The 14,637-nt window shown below is 52.6% G+C and overlaps 1 protein-coding gene across 9 annotated transcripts in view; it reads right to left on the bottom strand.

The window, feature by feature from the left end:
• The window catches only part of RASSF7 (Ras association domain family member 7), an 84,306-nt gene that overhangs the window by 4,829 nt on the left and 64,840 nt on the right, over positions 1-14,637 (bottom strand). For 7 of the 9 annotated variants that reach the window (XM_014517758.2, XM_025198558.1, XM_025198561.1 and 4 more), the window contains 2 exons: positions 12,388-13,295; positions 1,248-4,686 (listed from right to left, as the gene is read on the bottom strand). In XM_014517758.2, the coding sequence (XP_014373244.1) occupies positions 4,300-4,686; positions 12,388-13,295 (1,295 nt within the window). In that variant the 3' untranslated portion in view covers positions 1,248-4,299. Of the gene's footprint in view, positions 1-1,247; positions 6,038-12,387; positions 13,296-14,637 lie in introns of those variants that run through there. The other 2 variants (XM_025198564.1, XM_025198565.1) reach the window with 2 other exon arrangements.

Below are 14,637 nucleotides of genomic sequence, written 5' to 3'. Positions count from 1 at the left end.
ATGGGGAACTGCCCAAGAGAGGTGCAATCGTGGTTGTAACTGAATATTCTCGGCCTTCTCCAGAGCTCCTGACCCTCTTACCCTTGCAACCTGTCCCTTGGTCATATCTGTAGAGGGTCAGGACTTGCAGGCTGAAGCAGTAGGCAGGCAGGAGCATGACTTCCTTGGTGGCATTGGCCTTGAATAAGAAAGCGCAGTTTCAAACAGGCCAAGAAATTTGTGGCCCTTTGCCTCCTCTACGTGTGGCTTCCAAGGCAGGTTCGTAGAGGACTTCAGCTTAGTTTAAGGCTTGATCCTGACAAGCTGGAGAAGGCTGCGGGCAGGTTGAAAATGCTGGGAGGCTCATTCCTCCAAGGGGGAGAAATGCTAAGCCAAGTGATTCTGCACAGCCATGACCCTGTTGCTGGCAGAAAACCATTCAAACCAAGAGAGATACCCTCCCTGCAAGACCTCTACCCACGCTTTGTTGGGATTGCCAGTGGTGCTGTTCCACCAACATCAGCAGGACATCTCATACACTTACTCCCAGGGGCAAGGAGATTCAAGAGCCCTTCACGCAGTGTAACGCGTTATAGCAGTCCAAGAGCCTGGCAGGCATGATTGCCCGGGCAGAACAATGTCCACCCTTGCTAATCAAGAGGCTTGCTGTGCTCTGCCCACATCCTGGCAAAGTGAGATTTCAACAGGCTTGCAACAACAGAGATGGCCCTTCCACTGAGAGTAAAGGAATAGGCTCCCACAGCAATTAGCTTCTCCCCAGCAGCACCACAGAAACCAGGGGATGCTACAGCTTATAAGCATCACTCTTCCTGACAGCATCTATTAATAGCCCAGACATCAGGCAACGCAACATGACGCTTTTAAGGCATCATCATACTGCACAACGCCACAGCCCTGGCCTGCCATAGTGAAAAACAGCTCCCAGCATCCCATTCCCATCCTTCCCCTGCCCTGGCTGCTGCTTGTTAACAATTATTTATGGGCCTGAGCACACTATGACGTATGGTAGGCACGGCAGGACCTCCCAGCCTCGGTTGTTCTACAGCAGCCTACTCACTGCAGTCCCATATCAGCAGAAGGAGAGAGAGCAAGCGAGTGAGCGAGAGAGGAATAAAAAAAGCCCCCAAACGCAGAGGTCTGAGAGTCGTAACGTGGCCTCTTCCACGCAGGTGATAAAGCTGCCCCTACTGCAAAGAGACGCCCTTTTGCAGGGGCTCTTGGCAAGACTGGGCATTAGGATCGCAAGGGGCTGAGGCCAGTTCAGACATACACACCCTCGGGGTTCAGGCTGGACACCAGCGGGTTCTGCAGGTTCCGTGGATTGCCGAGGAATTGCTTGGCAGTTGGCCGGGGAGGCGAGTCTGTGCTGGGATGGAGAAGGCCTAGGGACGAGAAATGTTTCGCACATGAGTTGTCACGCGGGAGCCGGGTCTGCAAGCCTTCTCTGAGCCTGCCAGCCCCGTCTGCCGGGAGGCTACAGCAAAAGGGACGCATGGGCCAGGTCTGGAGACACAAATTCTTCCCAATCGTAAGAGGGTAAGAGAAGGTGCTCCCCCCACCCCTAAGGTGCAGTCACATGGATGCTCATGGGGGTGTCCCCAAAAGAGCTTTGAGCATGAGCACTAGCAGGGTAGCCAGGGCCACACACAGTTCAGCACTGGCCAAGTGCCCAGACACATACCAGCATTTCAAACAGGCTTTGCAATCTGTGCCAAGCAAGCTTCATGCTGCTATTGCTCCCCCCTTGACTTCTGTCTTGTTCACTTGGGGACCTCTGCCATGGGTACATGTACACTACCCTGAGTTCACAGCAGTGAAGCCATACCCTTAGGTTTCTGTGGAGGAAGAGCTACTTGGACCCCTGTCTTAGGAGAGCTTGATGGTCACTTCTCTAACCCACTCAAAAACGTCACATAGCTAGCTCAGAGCTGCCTTGAAGTCCAAGCTCCTAATACAGGAAACTGATATTGGAGGAATGAATGGCCAACTCCTTTGTTACGCATGCATCACTTGTCCTTCCTCTGCTCCCTCCCCAACCACCCCATCTGCACCCAAGTCAGCTCAGATCCCAGGGAATAATCCCTACCCCACTCTTTTCTGTTCCCTTACACAGCCTTTGGTGTTAGGCAATCTCAGCCATTCTACCCAAGACAAAGTTCCTCGTAGGTCTGGAGTTTTCTCCCTTAGGGTGCAGTCAGCACAGGTTTTCCAGCTGCCCCACAGAGCAGATTTGAATAATCAGCACATGGAGCTCCAGACACCCCCACGATCTGTCAGTGGCAGTGTTCCTTGGCCAAGATCTGGCGAGTGATGTTGGAAGTTATGTAGATATCCACGCACCACTTGCTCTCAGATCTGACAGCTATACAAAGAGCTTTGCCTGTTTTGAACAGCAGCCTGGCCCCCACCTGCCTGTGCTTCTCTTTGCTTTACCAACCACACACAACACACTCTGGGAGTGCTCCAGCTTTCTTCACGCCCACCAAAGTGCTCTTCATCCCCTTGAGTTCAGGCCTCTGCACTTGGCATTAGAATCAAAAGCTCTCTCAAGCATGCTCTTCTTTCCTAGGGTTGTTTTTAGGAGGGGCAGGGGAGAGGAGAAGATATCCACCCCCAAGACCAGATGACTCAAGGAAAGAAGCTTCTCTCCCACTTCAAAACCGGCATTTGCCTTAATGAAGGGCCCCATCACTGCCTTGTAACACCAGGTTTCCAGTAAAAAGAGGCAGAGCGCACTGATCCTAAAACAAGGTACAGCACAACCCACATCTAAGAGACACCAGTCTGGTTGTAGGACTGGTGGCACATGTTTAAAACCTACAGGGCCCAGATTCCCAAGCAGTGTAGACAGACACCACTGTGAGGGCATCAGAGAAGCTGTGCAGATCAGAGGGATATTTGAATCATATTTACAAAGCTGCCATTTCAACTGATTCCCAATTAAGTGTTGCTGTATGGCAGGGGTGTCAGACACAAAGCCTATGGGCTAGATCCAGCCCACAGAGCTGTTCCCTCCAGTCTGTGGGGCTCCTGGTGGGCTGGGAAATTCAGGGGAGGGGACTGCCACAGAATCTGGGGTTACTGGTCCCCACTGGGTACAGCTGTCAGCAGCAGGTGGCAAATGAAGGCCCCAGGGCTGCTGCCACCACCTGTAATGCCACCACTTGCTCAACTGCTTTCAGGTCCAAGATCCAGCCCACAAGAAGCCACATGGGCTGGATCTGGTTCAGGGCATAGGGTGAGTTTAACACTGACGCTGTGCTGCATTTCTTTTCCTTCTGCACTTCCAGTTAGCAGTTTGTCTAGCTGGTAGTGGTAAAGGGGAAGAAATGCTGCAGTCTGTCTAGCTATGGTGACTAGCACAGTTTGTCACCAAAGGTGACTTGGTTTTTCAACCAGTTGTTTCTCTGCCCAGATTAATACACTTACTGACATCCAGAGATGCACTTGCCCATGTGGAAGCTGAGGTGCTAAGGTCCAATGCAGGTAGATAGGCTCCTGACCCAAAGGAGAACTAGTAATGGCCAGTCTTTCTGGATACTCTCTTCAGCTCTCTCAGAGGGACCAAAGGGAAGGAGGAATGAATACACGACATGCCTCTCAGTCACAGAGTATGAGAGAAGCCCCAGGTGATCACCTCAGCAATTACCCCTTCCCAAGGAACTGATAAGAGGGACCAGGAGGGCACAACCATCTTTAGTTTCTCTGACGACAAGCCACAACTGGGCTTCTGTAACATGTTCAAAGGCAAATGTAGTGGCAAGGCTTGGCCATGATCCAGTCGCCTGCAGCTGCCAACTCAGGCCTCTTCTAGACACCTTTTCAACCCTGGGGCCTACATTCAGGTTCCTAAATATGGATTTTGGCACCTCAGCAGATGTAACCCAACAGCCAGGAAGGCCAAGCCCAATCCTCACTGAGCCCAATGGGAGAAGCACCTTTTAAAGCAGAAGCAGCCTGGTGTTTAAATGCGGATGTCAAGGTCTGGCTTTAAATGTACAGAGGTTTGATATAATCCAGCTGATTAGCTCTGTAAAAACCATCCTGCCCTCCAGGAGAGGAGTACAAAGGCTTTGTACCCTGGTAGCAAGCCAAACTCTAGGCCCCAGTGTTTTAACATAAGTAAGCGAATGTGACCACAAGGCAGATTTGCACCTGGCTACCGGGAGGTGAGGAGTAGAAATCTATTCCTGAGCCCTGTGGTTGATGTGTTGACCCTGAAAACATGAGCCCTGGTTACCCTCTTCGGTATGTATGACTACAGAATTACTTTGCTCGCATCCATCCAGCTTCAGTGCCTTAGTTACAGCCAGCATTGAAGGAATCAGATAGGAAGTGGCTGGCAGGTGATGACATAGCTACAGATAACTTTGTAGGGAAGTCCTGGGAAGGCAGACAATAGCTAAAGTGGAGGGAGGAGGGTTTTAAAAAAGCAGGATTTCGGCCCAGCGTAGCAGCAGATCTTAGAGCAAGCCCCCCTCTTGTTAAATAATGAAGTCTCCAAACTGCGTCCTGACCTCCGTTTCTCTGGTGGGCTGGCAGTTCGTGGTTAGTTTGTTCCAGCTGGGGTTCATCCTCAGACCTGGACTGCAGAACAGTCACCGTGGCTCCCGTCTGCTGAATAAACTGCTGCAAATTACATTGCCTCAGCTCCTTATTTAAGTCCTCCAGTTCTTGGTTCTGGGCCTGCAAAAACACAGGGGGGGACAGGGTAAGCTCTACAGCTGTGCCTCTTCTGCCAAGCAGAAAGCATAGCACTCCAGGGGATCTCAAATGTCCAAGCCGCCAGCACCACTCCTCACCCCTCCCTCTGGCTCATTCTACCCTGCGACCTCTTCCTCTGAATCCCCAATACAAGACTACCAGAAAGTGGCAAATAACTCCACTACTGTCCATAGCAAACACCAGCCTGCACTGCCTGGGAGCCAAGTCTGTGTCCTTCAGACAAACACCCTCCACTGGGCAGCTTGGACACAATGCTGCAGATGTTTGACTTGGTTGAAGCTCCAGGTCCCACCACAATGCAGAAGAGTTCAATGCAGCACTTTGTAGGGTACTTCTAAGAAGGGCACCCCAGCAACCTCACCTGCTGTCCACTCTTGCCCTAAAACTGAAACCCAGGCAGGGACATAAAGCACTCACATGCAGAGCCAGGGAAAGTCTCCAGATCCTGCATACCAAACCACTATTTCTCAGTGGCGACTCATCCGGGCCATGAGAGTTTCCAAGACCCCACAGAATGACAGAAGTGGACATTCTGGCCTCCCCCCACCTACCAGATTTCTTATTACAGCTGCCTCCTTCCTGTAAGCTTTCATGTTACTTCCTGCCACAATGTCCTATGGTCTTTAAGACCTCCTCCCCCTTTGCTTTTTGGATTGCACTGAATCCAATAGGAAGCACACTTCCCCACAAGATCCCTTTGCATTCATGGGATAGAGTAGCCTATTTTGAGCTCTGCTTCCAACCACTGACTCATCTTGACTGAGACTAAAACATATCAAGGCATGGGGTTCTTGAGAGGCCTCACTTCATTATAGCATACATATTACACCTAAGCTAGAGCCAGCTGAGTAGAACTGGACCAGAGGGCTGGAAGGGACAAGAGGGGAAAAGGAAACAGGCTCCAAGGATCCAGTTGTGGCCCTGTCCATATGAGGGTGTGAAACACTTTGGTTATAAGCTATGCCAGGCACCAGCTGGGGCACAGGTCTATTGCATGGCTCCAGTGAGCACACTTGATCTGCAGAGACAGGAAAAGGGAAAAACCAGGCTACAGGCACGTCCAGCACAGAGCTGCAGCTGGCACAGCACGTAAGCCGCAGCGTGCATGCAGCTGAGAGAGGCATCTGAATGAAAGGCAGGCCATCTCAGGACATGGCTGGTGTGTTCAAGTCCACTGACTCCATCTGCAGCCTTAGCTTAGAACTGCCCTCTGTCCGCACACCACTTCAGGGAAACAGGCTGACAGCCCCAATCAGCCGCACTGTTTGCCTGCCTGCTGCTGGGAGGAGGTGAGTGATTCAGTCGTCTCTCCCTACAATAAGCCAAAGGGGAGAGAAGCAAACAGAAAACTGTCTCTAATCAGCCCATCCTGCTGCCTGGGCCAAGTTACAGAAACATCCAATCTCAGACCTACTTTAAGCCTCCATCTTCTGGGTTGACACAAGGGATCACGATTTGCGTGCAATTGACAGTGTCTTTCAAGGTCAGTGTTTACATGTCTGGGATGTCAAGACAATATCCCCATCGGAGCATAAGGACTTAGGCCTAAATCCTGTTCCGCCTTTAGATGGTTAAGTAGCACTTACGTAGCCAGCTTTAGCTGCTTACATGGAATTTTGGGCTACTTTAATGTGGATTTTAGGTCCTGCTCCCCTCACGAGGGCATGCAACTTCAGGTAGGTTACAGGGAAAAAAAGAGAGAGCAGGAAGAAAAGGACTCTTCCCACCATTCAGCCCCATAGCTTTGTGGTTAGGGCAGGAAAAAGATTGCTTTGCGAGTTGGACACAGCCCTGGGAAGCAGGGGGCGTTGTTGGTTCTGGTGCCTGCCTCTGCTCCTGACCCTCATGCTGCTTCTCTATTTTGCATTCAGTAGTCATTGGCTAAAAATGGATAGACTCTACTGGGGCCCAGAGCCCAGGTCCCCTCCATTTCAGAGCAACACCCACCTCCCTGAGCCAGGGAGCAAGGCTCCTACTAGGTTGCTCTTCTTCTGCACTTGTGTATCTTTTGCTCTTGGCTGACCAGCTTCAAGAGCAGGTGTGGAGGGTGTTCTGCACTATACCTAATCTTGGGTTGCCAAATTTGTGGCATGTGTGTCTTAAGTGGCAAGGGCAGCTTCTGCATGTGGCACATGGCAGACACGGAAAGAGACAAGCAGCACAGTGGCAGACAGGGCAAGGAGCAGAAAACAGAGCAGTAGATCAGGCAGGGAATACAGGACAGGGCACAAAGCAAAGCAGCAGATCCAGCAGGGCGCACAGGGCAGGGAGCAGAAAGAAGAGAAGCTGTTTGGGCAGAGGAAGGGTACTGAAGTGGTGCTCATGGAAGGTGTGGAGCCAATTTGTGGCAGTAACAGGAGGTGCAGGTTCAACGCTCTGGTTGAGTGGAGCCTAGAGTCCATGCCTTCTACTCCTTGGCCACATCCCTTAACCACCAGGCTGGAAGGTGCAAAGGTTCTCTTGTCCCCCTATCATGTGTTTTCTGCAACTAGAGGTGCAGGGGGGGGGGGGGGGGGGGGAGGGGGGAAGATCAATGCTCCCCGCAGTGAGGGAGGGGACAGGGGCAGGAGGGAATGCAGGCACCAATATGAAGAAAATTGTCTATATCAGATATAGGGCTGATATTTTGGCCGCTAAATGCCTATGCTGTGCGCAGCCGCAGCACAGCAGAGCAGAGCCAGCAGCATGGAGAGGGTGGGAGGTGGGGGGTCGTGGGACAAAGGCACAGCTTGTGGGGTGGAGGCGGCTTCTGCTGATGCTTGCACCCCGGGAGGGCGGCAGGGGGGGTGTGCTCCTGGATCTGCGCAGCGCAGGGTGGGCTGCAGCTGTGGGGTGGAGCCAGAGCTGGCGCTGCGCGGGCTTTTCTTGGTGGGGATGGGCTCAGAGTAGGCTCCAGCGGCACTAGGAGGAGGCTGCAGCCATCCCAAATTTCGCCACAGCTCCGCTCCCAGCCCCACACCACCACCCGGCACAGCCCTGGCTGAATGCCCCGCTTCCACCCAGGTGCCGGGAAAAGCCAGGGCTACGCGGGCAGCAGTGTGGGGCTGGTAGCAGAGCTGTGGCGAAATTTGGAGTGGCTGCAGCCTCCTCCCAGTGCCACTGAAGCCCACTCCAAGCCCAGCCCCGGCAAGAAAACTGCTGCACAGTGCCAGCTTCAGCTCTACCCCAGAGCTGCTGTCTGCACTGTGCAGATTGTGGGGACACACGTCCCCCCCGCCTCCCCATAGGGTGCAAGCACAGGGAGCCGCCCCTACCCCATGAGCCACGGCTCCATCTTACATCACCCTCCCACCCCCCTGGGCAGCGCCTGCCCCTGCCACCTCCCTCACTATGGGGGGTGTTGATCTGCCCCAGGCACACACTTTCCCTTCCCACTCCCCTTCTGCCACACCCAACTTACCACCTGGACGCAACTGTATCAGATGTCAATCCAATATCAGCCGATGTGCCTCCTTAAATATTGGCTATTGGTATCAGCCCCCCAAATTTTTATCAGTGCACCCCTATCTGCAACAAACCTTTCTAGGATTTTTGTGCCTTCCCAGGCAAGAGCAGGATTGCAGCAAAGGGTTGGGGTGGATCCCTTCTAAGTACACAGATGGGGGAAACTGGATCCCAAACTTGCCCAAGTGGCATGAAATACCCTGAAATGCCACTTAGGTAGCCAACTTGAACAATACGTATGCTATTTACCTGCCTGAAGGGCAACAGGATTGAGTGGATCCTTTAACAACTCTCTTGCTTTCACCATTTGCCCACAAGAGGGCAGCAGTGTCCATGAGATGGAGGAGGGGAACCGCTTGGGTTGTGTGTTTGGAGCTCTTGATTCAAGACAAGCAGACCCCCAACTATAAATCACTGCTTGGAGCTCCCCATGAATCAACATCACACTCCTACAGCTGGAAAGGCTACCTGCTCTAGCAAGGAGTAACTAATACTGCTGTATAGATGAGTCAGTGCTGTATTGCACCCAGGCTAATTGCTCCCACTTCTCAGGAAGGCTGTTTAGGTAGGGATGCAACGACAGATTTTTGAGGCCAATACCGGTAGCTGATTTTTAAGAAAGCATATAGGGCAATATGATCCAATTTCTGATACAGCTGCATGCGGATGGTAAGTCTGGTGTGGTGGAAGAAGAGGGAGGAGGGAAGGGGCGTGGGGGGAACAGATCAAGGCCCCTGCAGTGAGGGAGAGAGTGGGGCTGGGGCAGGGTAGTGTGTAGGACAGAGCCACAGTTCATGGTGGGGGGGATGGCTCTCACTGCTGCACACAGCCTGGGAAGGCACAGGGGGGTCCGTGTGCCCTGGATCTGCGCAGGACGCAGGCAGGGCAGGCTGCAGCACTGGGAGGGGGAGGGCTGCAGCCACCCCCAAAAAAAAGCACCATAGCTGTCCCATAGCCCCCCTCCCAGCGCCACCAGCGCCTGCCCCATGCAGATCTGGGGGGTACACCCCCCGCCCTCTCCCATGCCCTCGTGGACAAGTGAAGGGAGCAACAGCGAGAGCCCTTAGATAAGCCACTGAACGAGCTGCACGGGGAGCCGCCTCCCAACTCCCTTCCCGTGCCCTCCAGACGAGCGGAGGCTCCGTCCCACACCCTTCCCCCTGGCTGGGCAGCACCTGCCCCAGCTCCACACTGTCCTCACTGTGGGAGGGAGCCTTGATCTGTGCCCCCCCCCACGCCCCTCCCTTTTCACCTCACCAGACTGACCAGCTGCAGGCAGCTGTCCATGCTGCTGGTCACCACTTATGTGCTGTGCTGTGGCTGCACACATGTACAGGTTGTTTATCAGCCAAATTAATCAGCCACTTCAGGCCAAATTCCAATGTAGACTATTTTCTTTATATTGGTGCCGATCCGATATCAGACTGATGTATCAGCGCACCTCTATATTTAGGCTGGATGCAGGCCATGCTAACGTGGCTCTCCTACAGTCCAGGCTACAGGGCGCTGTCCTCATGAGCTCAGAGCCTGTCCCAGCATTACCCTAACACCAAGGGGAATTTAATACTGAAGGTCAGGGAGGAGAGAGTTACACCTACCACATCTATCCACTGGGACCCATGCTGTAACTACCTGCCTTTAATGGAGACAAGGGTGGGGTTCTCCTTCAGTGTCGCATAAGGATTCCCCCAAAACCAACTTCCCCTAAAACTCTCAAAGCTGTCGCCACTCATCCTACCTATTAACTCAGACCCCAACCTGTATCTCCCTGTGCCCTTGGCTGGCCGGCAAACCAGAGACGTTGCTGCTTTGTCTAAAAGATGAGCATCCACAGGGTCAGGGACTGACAGTCAGCTAATACAATGCAGCCTTTCTTCACAGAAAATAGGCAGAGAGCTCCAGCCTGCCTCCTCCCAACTGAGCCTTCACAGGCAGATGTGTGGTTGAGGTAGTTGCTCCCAGGCTTGTGGGCAGGAGGGCGCTAGCTGTACTGAAGCTACGGCTCCTTGTAGGACAGGCCATTTAAAGAAAGAAAGGTTAGCTAATGTCTCAGTTGCAAATGGACAGCAGAGCTCAGCAGACAGGACACGGGGTGGGGACTTGGGAGTCCTGGGCTCTATCACTGACACCACTACACGACTTCTCTATACTTCTGTTCTTCCCTTTTTATCCTTTTTTCTTTAGGCTGCAAGCTCTTAAGGGCAGGGACTGTTACTGTACAGTGCACAGCACTTTGAGGTTGGGGGAGCAGGGTTTTCTCCTTATCCGAGTCAGTGCCTCTAGCTATCACTACATTACAGCTAACAGCTTTCAGGGGACAAACATGAGCAAGAGGCTTGCAAAGTTGTTGCAGAGGTAGCTTCTGCTAGTAAGCGCACATGGCTCCTCGTTAGTCCCGCTCCTTGCAGTGAGTGAAATGCAGAGCTCCGTGTCACATCAGAGAACGCACAGGGAAGACCGATTCCTGTCCCCTCACTTCTTCCCATTGTCAGCCAGAAGAGCAGAAACTTTGGCTCCACTGAGGGCATGCTGCAGGGAGGCAGGGCCATTGGTGGGGCTGTCAGTGGAGTTCAGCACTGTACCTAGACTCCTGGCAGCCCTGGGAGAACTTTTAGTGTCAGGCCCCCCTGTTCACCAGAGATAATGATAACAGTAATAATTACCATTTTCAGGCCCCCTTTCTGTCTGGGCCCTGGGTGGCCGCCCGGCTCACCCATGCCTATGTCTGGTCCTGGTGGAGCTAAGGCAGCATGTTTGGCTTCTACAGGAAACATCCCCAGGCATCTTCTGATCTGTGCTGCCTTTTCAAGGTCCATTTCTTTTTCCCCTCACTGCTAACAACACTGAGACCTGCTCTGCTCAGTACACTCCCTCTCAAGCATTCAAATTTTGAGAGGCAGCCAGAGCAAGCACTAACTGGCTCTACCCAAACCCTGCAAAAAGCCATTCACACAGGCCCTAGACCCACTACCTCCCTATTTGTTTTCCATGAGGAAAGAGAAGAGGAATTTTTTTTTTAAAGGAACAAATGCATTTAGTGATCTGTCTTTCTGGGTATCCTCTTTCCCAGACACTGATTTCCTGCAAAGAGATCCCATCATAAATTAATAACCTGCTCTAGAGCTTACCACTCCAACTGCTGTTAGTAAGTACTGCATGTGTACTGTGTTTCTCTCCCTTGCTGCATGCAAGGGAGTTTCCCTCCCTCACTTGGAGAGGACATCACCAACTAAAGAGGAAAGACAATTTTGCCCTTAAACCTCATAACACCCTCAGGTTTAGAGAATCTGTTTCCCTCAGGCCTTGCCTATGACCCTGCCTTTGCCATTCACCAGGCTGCTGCAGCACACGGGGACTTGCTGACTGAATGTTTCCTGCAGGACATCCCAGATAGCATGGAGGAACGCATGCTCCTCTCAGCGTGGTGACACATGGTCAGACGGCACCACTCACCACAGCATGTGTGTGGCATGGATGCTACTCCCCAGGCCTAGGGTTTCATGCCAGGCCAGCACAATTTAGCACCAGGCAGCCAATACTGATCCATAAGGCCACACATGGTCTTGGGTTCAAGTCACATCAGCAAATGCAATATTTTGCAAGAATTATGCCCCCACCACAATTTTATACCACCTGCATCAGCTTCTAACCCACTTGGGACTCAAACCTGCCAGGTCCTGGCCCAGTGCTGGGGTAGAGATGTAATCCCACTGAACTGAGAAGGGGATTTCTCCTGGAGCTCCAGCTGAGCCCTGGTTTCAGCATTCAGCTGGACTGGGGTCAAATGGGTCAGCATCATGCAAGATACGGACCAGCTGTTACAGCACCCATGTTGGGAAACCACGGGGAGTGCATCTAGCCAAGCATCATTTAACTTTAAGGACTTAGTGGTGCCATCTCTAACAGCTGATCCCTCACATTACTGATAATGCTCCTACAGGCAACAGTGATGCTGATGAAAGAAGAGTGCAGACTACAGTGGGAAAGGAGGACCCTGGTGTCAAAGGCCCTGATTCAGCAGTTTTTATAAGCACAGACCAAAGTGCTTTATTCCACAGGGATGGAAGTGCTGAATCAGGACCTGAATCCAGTCTGTCCCACTCTGGCCACAGGCAGCTGACCCCATTTTAAAGGCTGGGTAGGAAGCCCAGGGGAGCAGCTGAATGAGACTGCTTTCCTTGGGTGTTCACCAGCACACACACATTACCAAGGCCATACCTGAAGGTTCCTTTCAGCCTCTTCCAAGGCCTTCTCCACATTTGTCAGGCTGCTCTCCAGTTGGGCACTCTGCTTGACCTTGGCTTCCAGGTCCCTTTTCATTTTGGCCGCCACATCATCTAGATCCATAGGCCCCTGGGCAGGTGCTTCCTTCACTCTCTTGGCCCGCTCAGCTATCTCCCACTGGATCTCCTTTTCCAGGGCCTCTGTTTTGGCAGTCAGCTCATGGATCTTCTGCGTGTATTCCTCCAGGGTGGCCTGCAGGCTCCTCACCTTCTCCTGCCGCTCCCTCTCGCACTCCTTCTCCAGGCGCAGCTCGCTCTGCCAAAACTCCTCCTCGCCCAGCTCCATCTCATTCCGCCTGACCAGCTGTTCCAGGTAGAGGATCTCGTCCTCCTGGCTGGTGCTCCTGCTGCGCTCCCAGTACCTAAGGTCCATTTCCAAGGAATCCCCATGTACCTCTAAGGAGTAAAGCTGCTCCTGCTGACGCAGCACTGTCTTAAACAGCTCGTCCTTGGAGGGCTGGCCCCCGTTGGCACCGTCCTTCACATCAGCACTGTCCCTCTTGTGCTGCCTCAGCTTGCTCTTGGCAAACAGATCGCTGGGGCCCATAGGGCCCAAGTTAAAGGTCATGGACTTTTTAGGCTCCCTGGACCTGGGCACTTCTGTGCTCACTGGCCTGGGTTTGATGGGCAGGCTGGCCCGGATGAACGTCCTCTCAGGAGCCTGGGTGGCATTGTCTGAGGACGGCCGTTCAGTGAGGCTGGGGCCTGTCCGCCGTAGGACGAACTGCACGTCATTGGCATACTGGCCACACTTGGCTAGTGACTCCACCGGGCACTCGTGGGGGAGGAGCTGCCTCTCCTTCTCCCTCAGCTTCTGGACGAGGACATACCGCCCTGTCTGACCTGGGAAGAGAACAAAGAACAGTCACCAGGGGCTCAGGGAGAAGTGCGTCTTGAGGGAAAGGGAAACTACAGACGGCAATGTTTTAATCACACTATTGTAATGTCAGGCAACAGACACCTCACCTTACCCCCTCTCTGGCCTCAACCCCAGCTCCACCCAACATTAGAAGCACACAGATGCTGGCAGCATGTCCAGTCATCAGGTGCTAGGTCTCTTCCACCATACTAGCAAGCAGGAACCTTGCTGTCCCTCAGGGAAGGAGACCACCGTCACTGGTTATAGCATAGCAACTTGCAATTTTCCTCCACCATGCTAAGCCAATTCACTTCCAGCCTGCCATGGGTTGCCCTTTCCTTCCTACCCTTGGCTCACCACCCCGGCTTCATTCCAAGTCCATAGATATGGATGATTCCTCAGAGGGGAACAGGGCCTTGCCTGTACTAGGAAATTAAAAATCTTTTATGTTTTCCATTGCTCCAGTTCTAGCACTAAGGTTCAGGCCTGGACAGGACAGGACACCACAACCATAGAGACTCCTAGGTCACACCTACGCTGCAGCCATCAAGTGCTAGTGAAGTCTGAAGATAAGGGATCTTTTCAAGTCACCACCAAAGCATCAGAAAGCATCTGCCAAATAAGCAGCAGGCAACAGGAAGAAATTGCTGTTCCCTGGGGATGAAACACTGATTCCAGCCTGCCTGGGAGGGGTGGGGGAGAAAAATCTGAGCTATGCCTGTGCACATGACCAGAGGCCAGGAAAGTTGAGCATGTTGCAATGCTACTGGTCCAAACCAACCCCTCCCATCCAAACAGATGGGCCTGCTACAGCTGGGTGCTCCTGCTATAGGCATCACATCAGAGTATAACCAGAGCCTCCTTTTAATCCATGTTATTAAGACACAGGATTGTGTCATGAGGGTGAAGTTACATATTACACTTGGACCATACTAAAGCTGTGGAGTGCTAAGCAATGTTAAAAGTTAGAATGGGCTGTGAGCAGTCACATGTTAAAGTTAATACGGTTTCGTGCCTGCACAGCTCTGACTTGCCACTGGAGGGCTGGTGAGAAGAGATGTGGCTAGGAGCCAGAATACCTGGGCACTGTCCCTGTTCTGGGCAGGGGGCTGGGAAAAGCAGTGCATACTGGGATGTTGGAGGACTACAAATTGCTTGTTTTATCTCTGCGGAGCAGACTGAAGTTACGTTAACAAGAGCTAGGTAGCGTGGCCCTCACATTAAGTGGCACAAGTTTTGAAATTCTCAGAGGGCACTTAGCACAAGTTAATGAACTTTAATGTGTGGAGGGCCCTTAGTATGATCTAAGTATAGCATGTAACTTCA

The sequence above is a fragment of the Alligator sinensis genome, unplaced genomic scaffold, assembly GCF_000455745.1.
Source record: "Alligator sinensis unplaced genomic scaffold, ASM45574v1 scaffold907_1, whole genome shotgun sequence".
NCBI classification, from domain to species: domain Eukaryota; kingdom Metazoa; phylum Chordata; order Crocodylia; family Alligatoridae; genus Alligator; species Alligator sinensis.
Note: the sequence above shows the minus strand (reverse complement) of the source record. Positions and strands in the feature narration are given on the sequence as shown.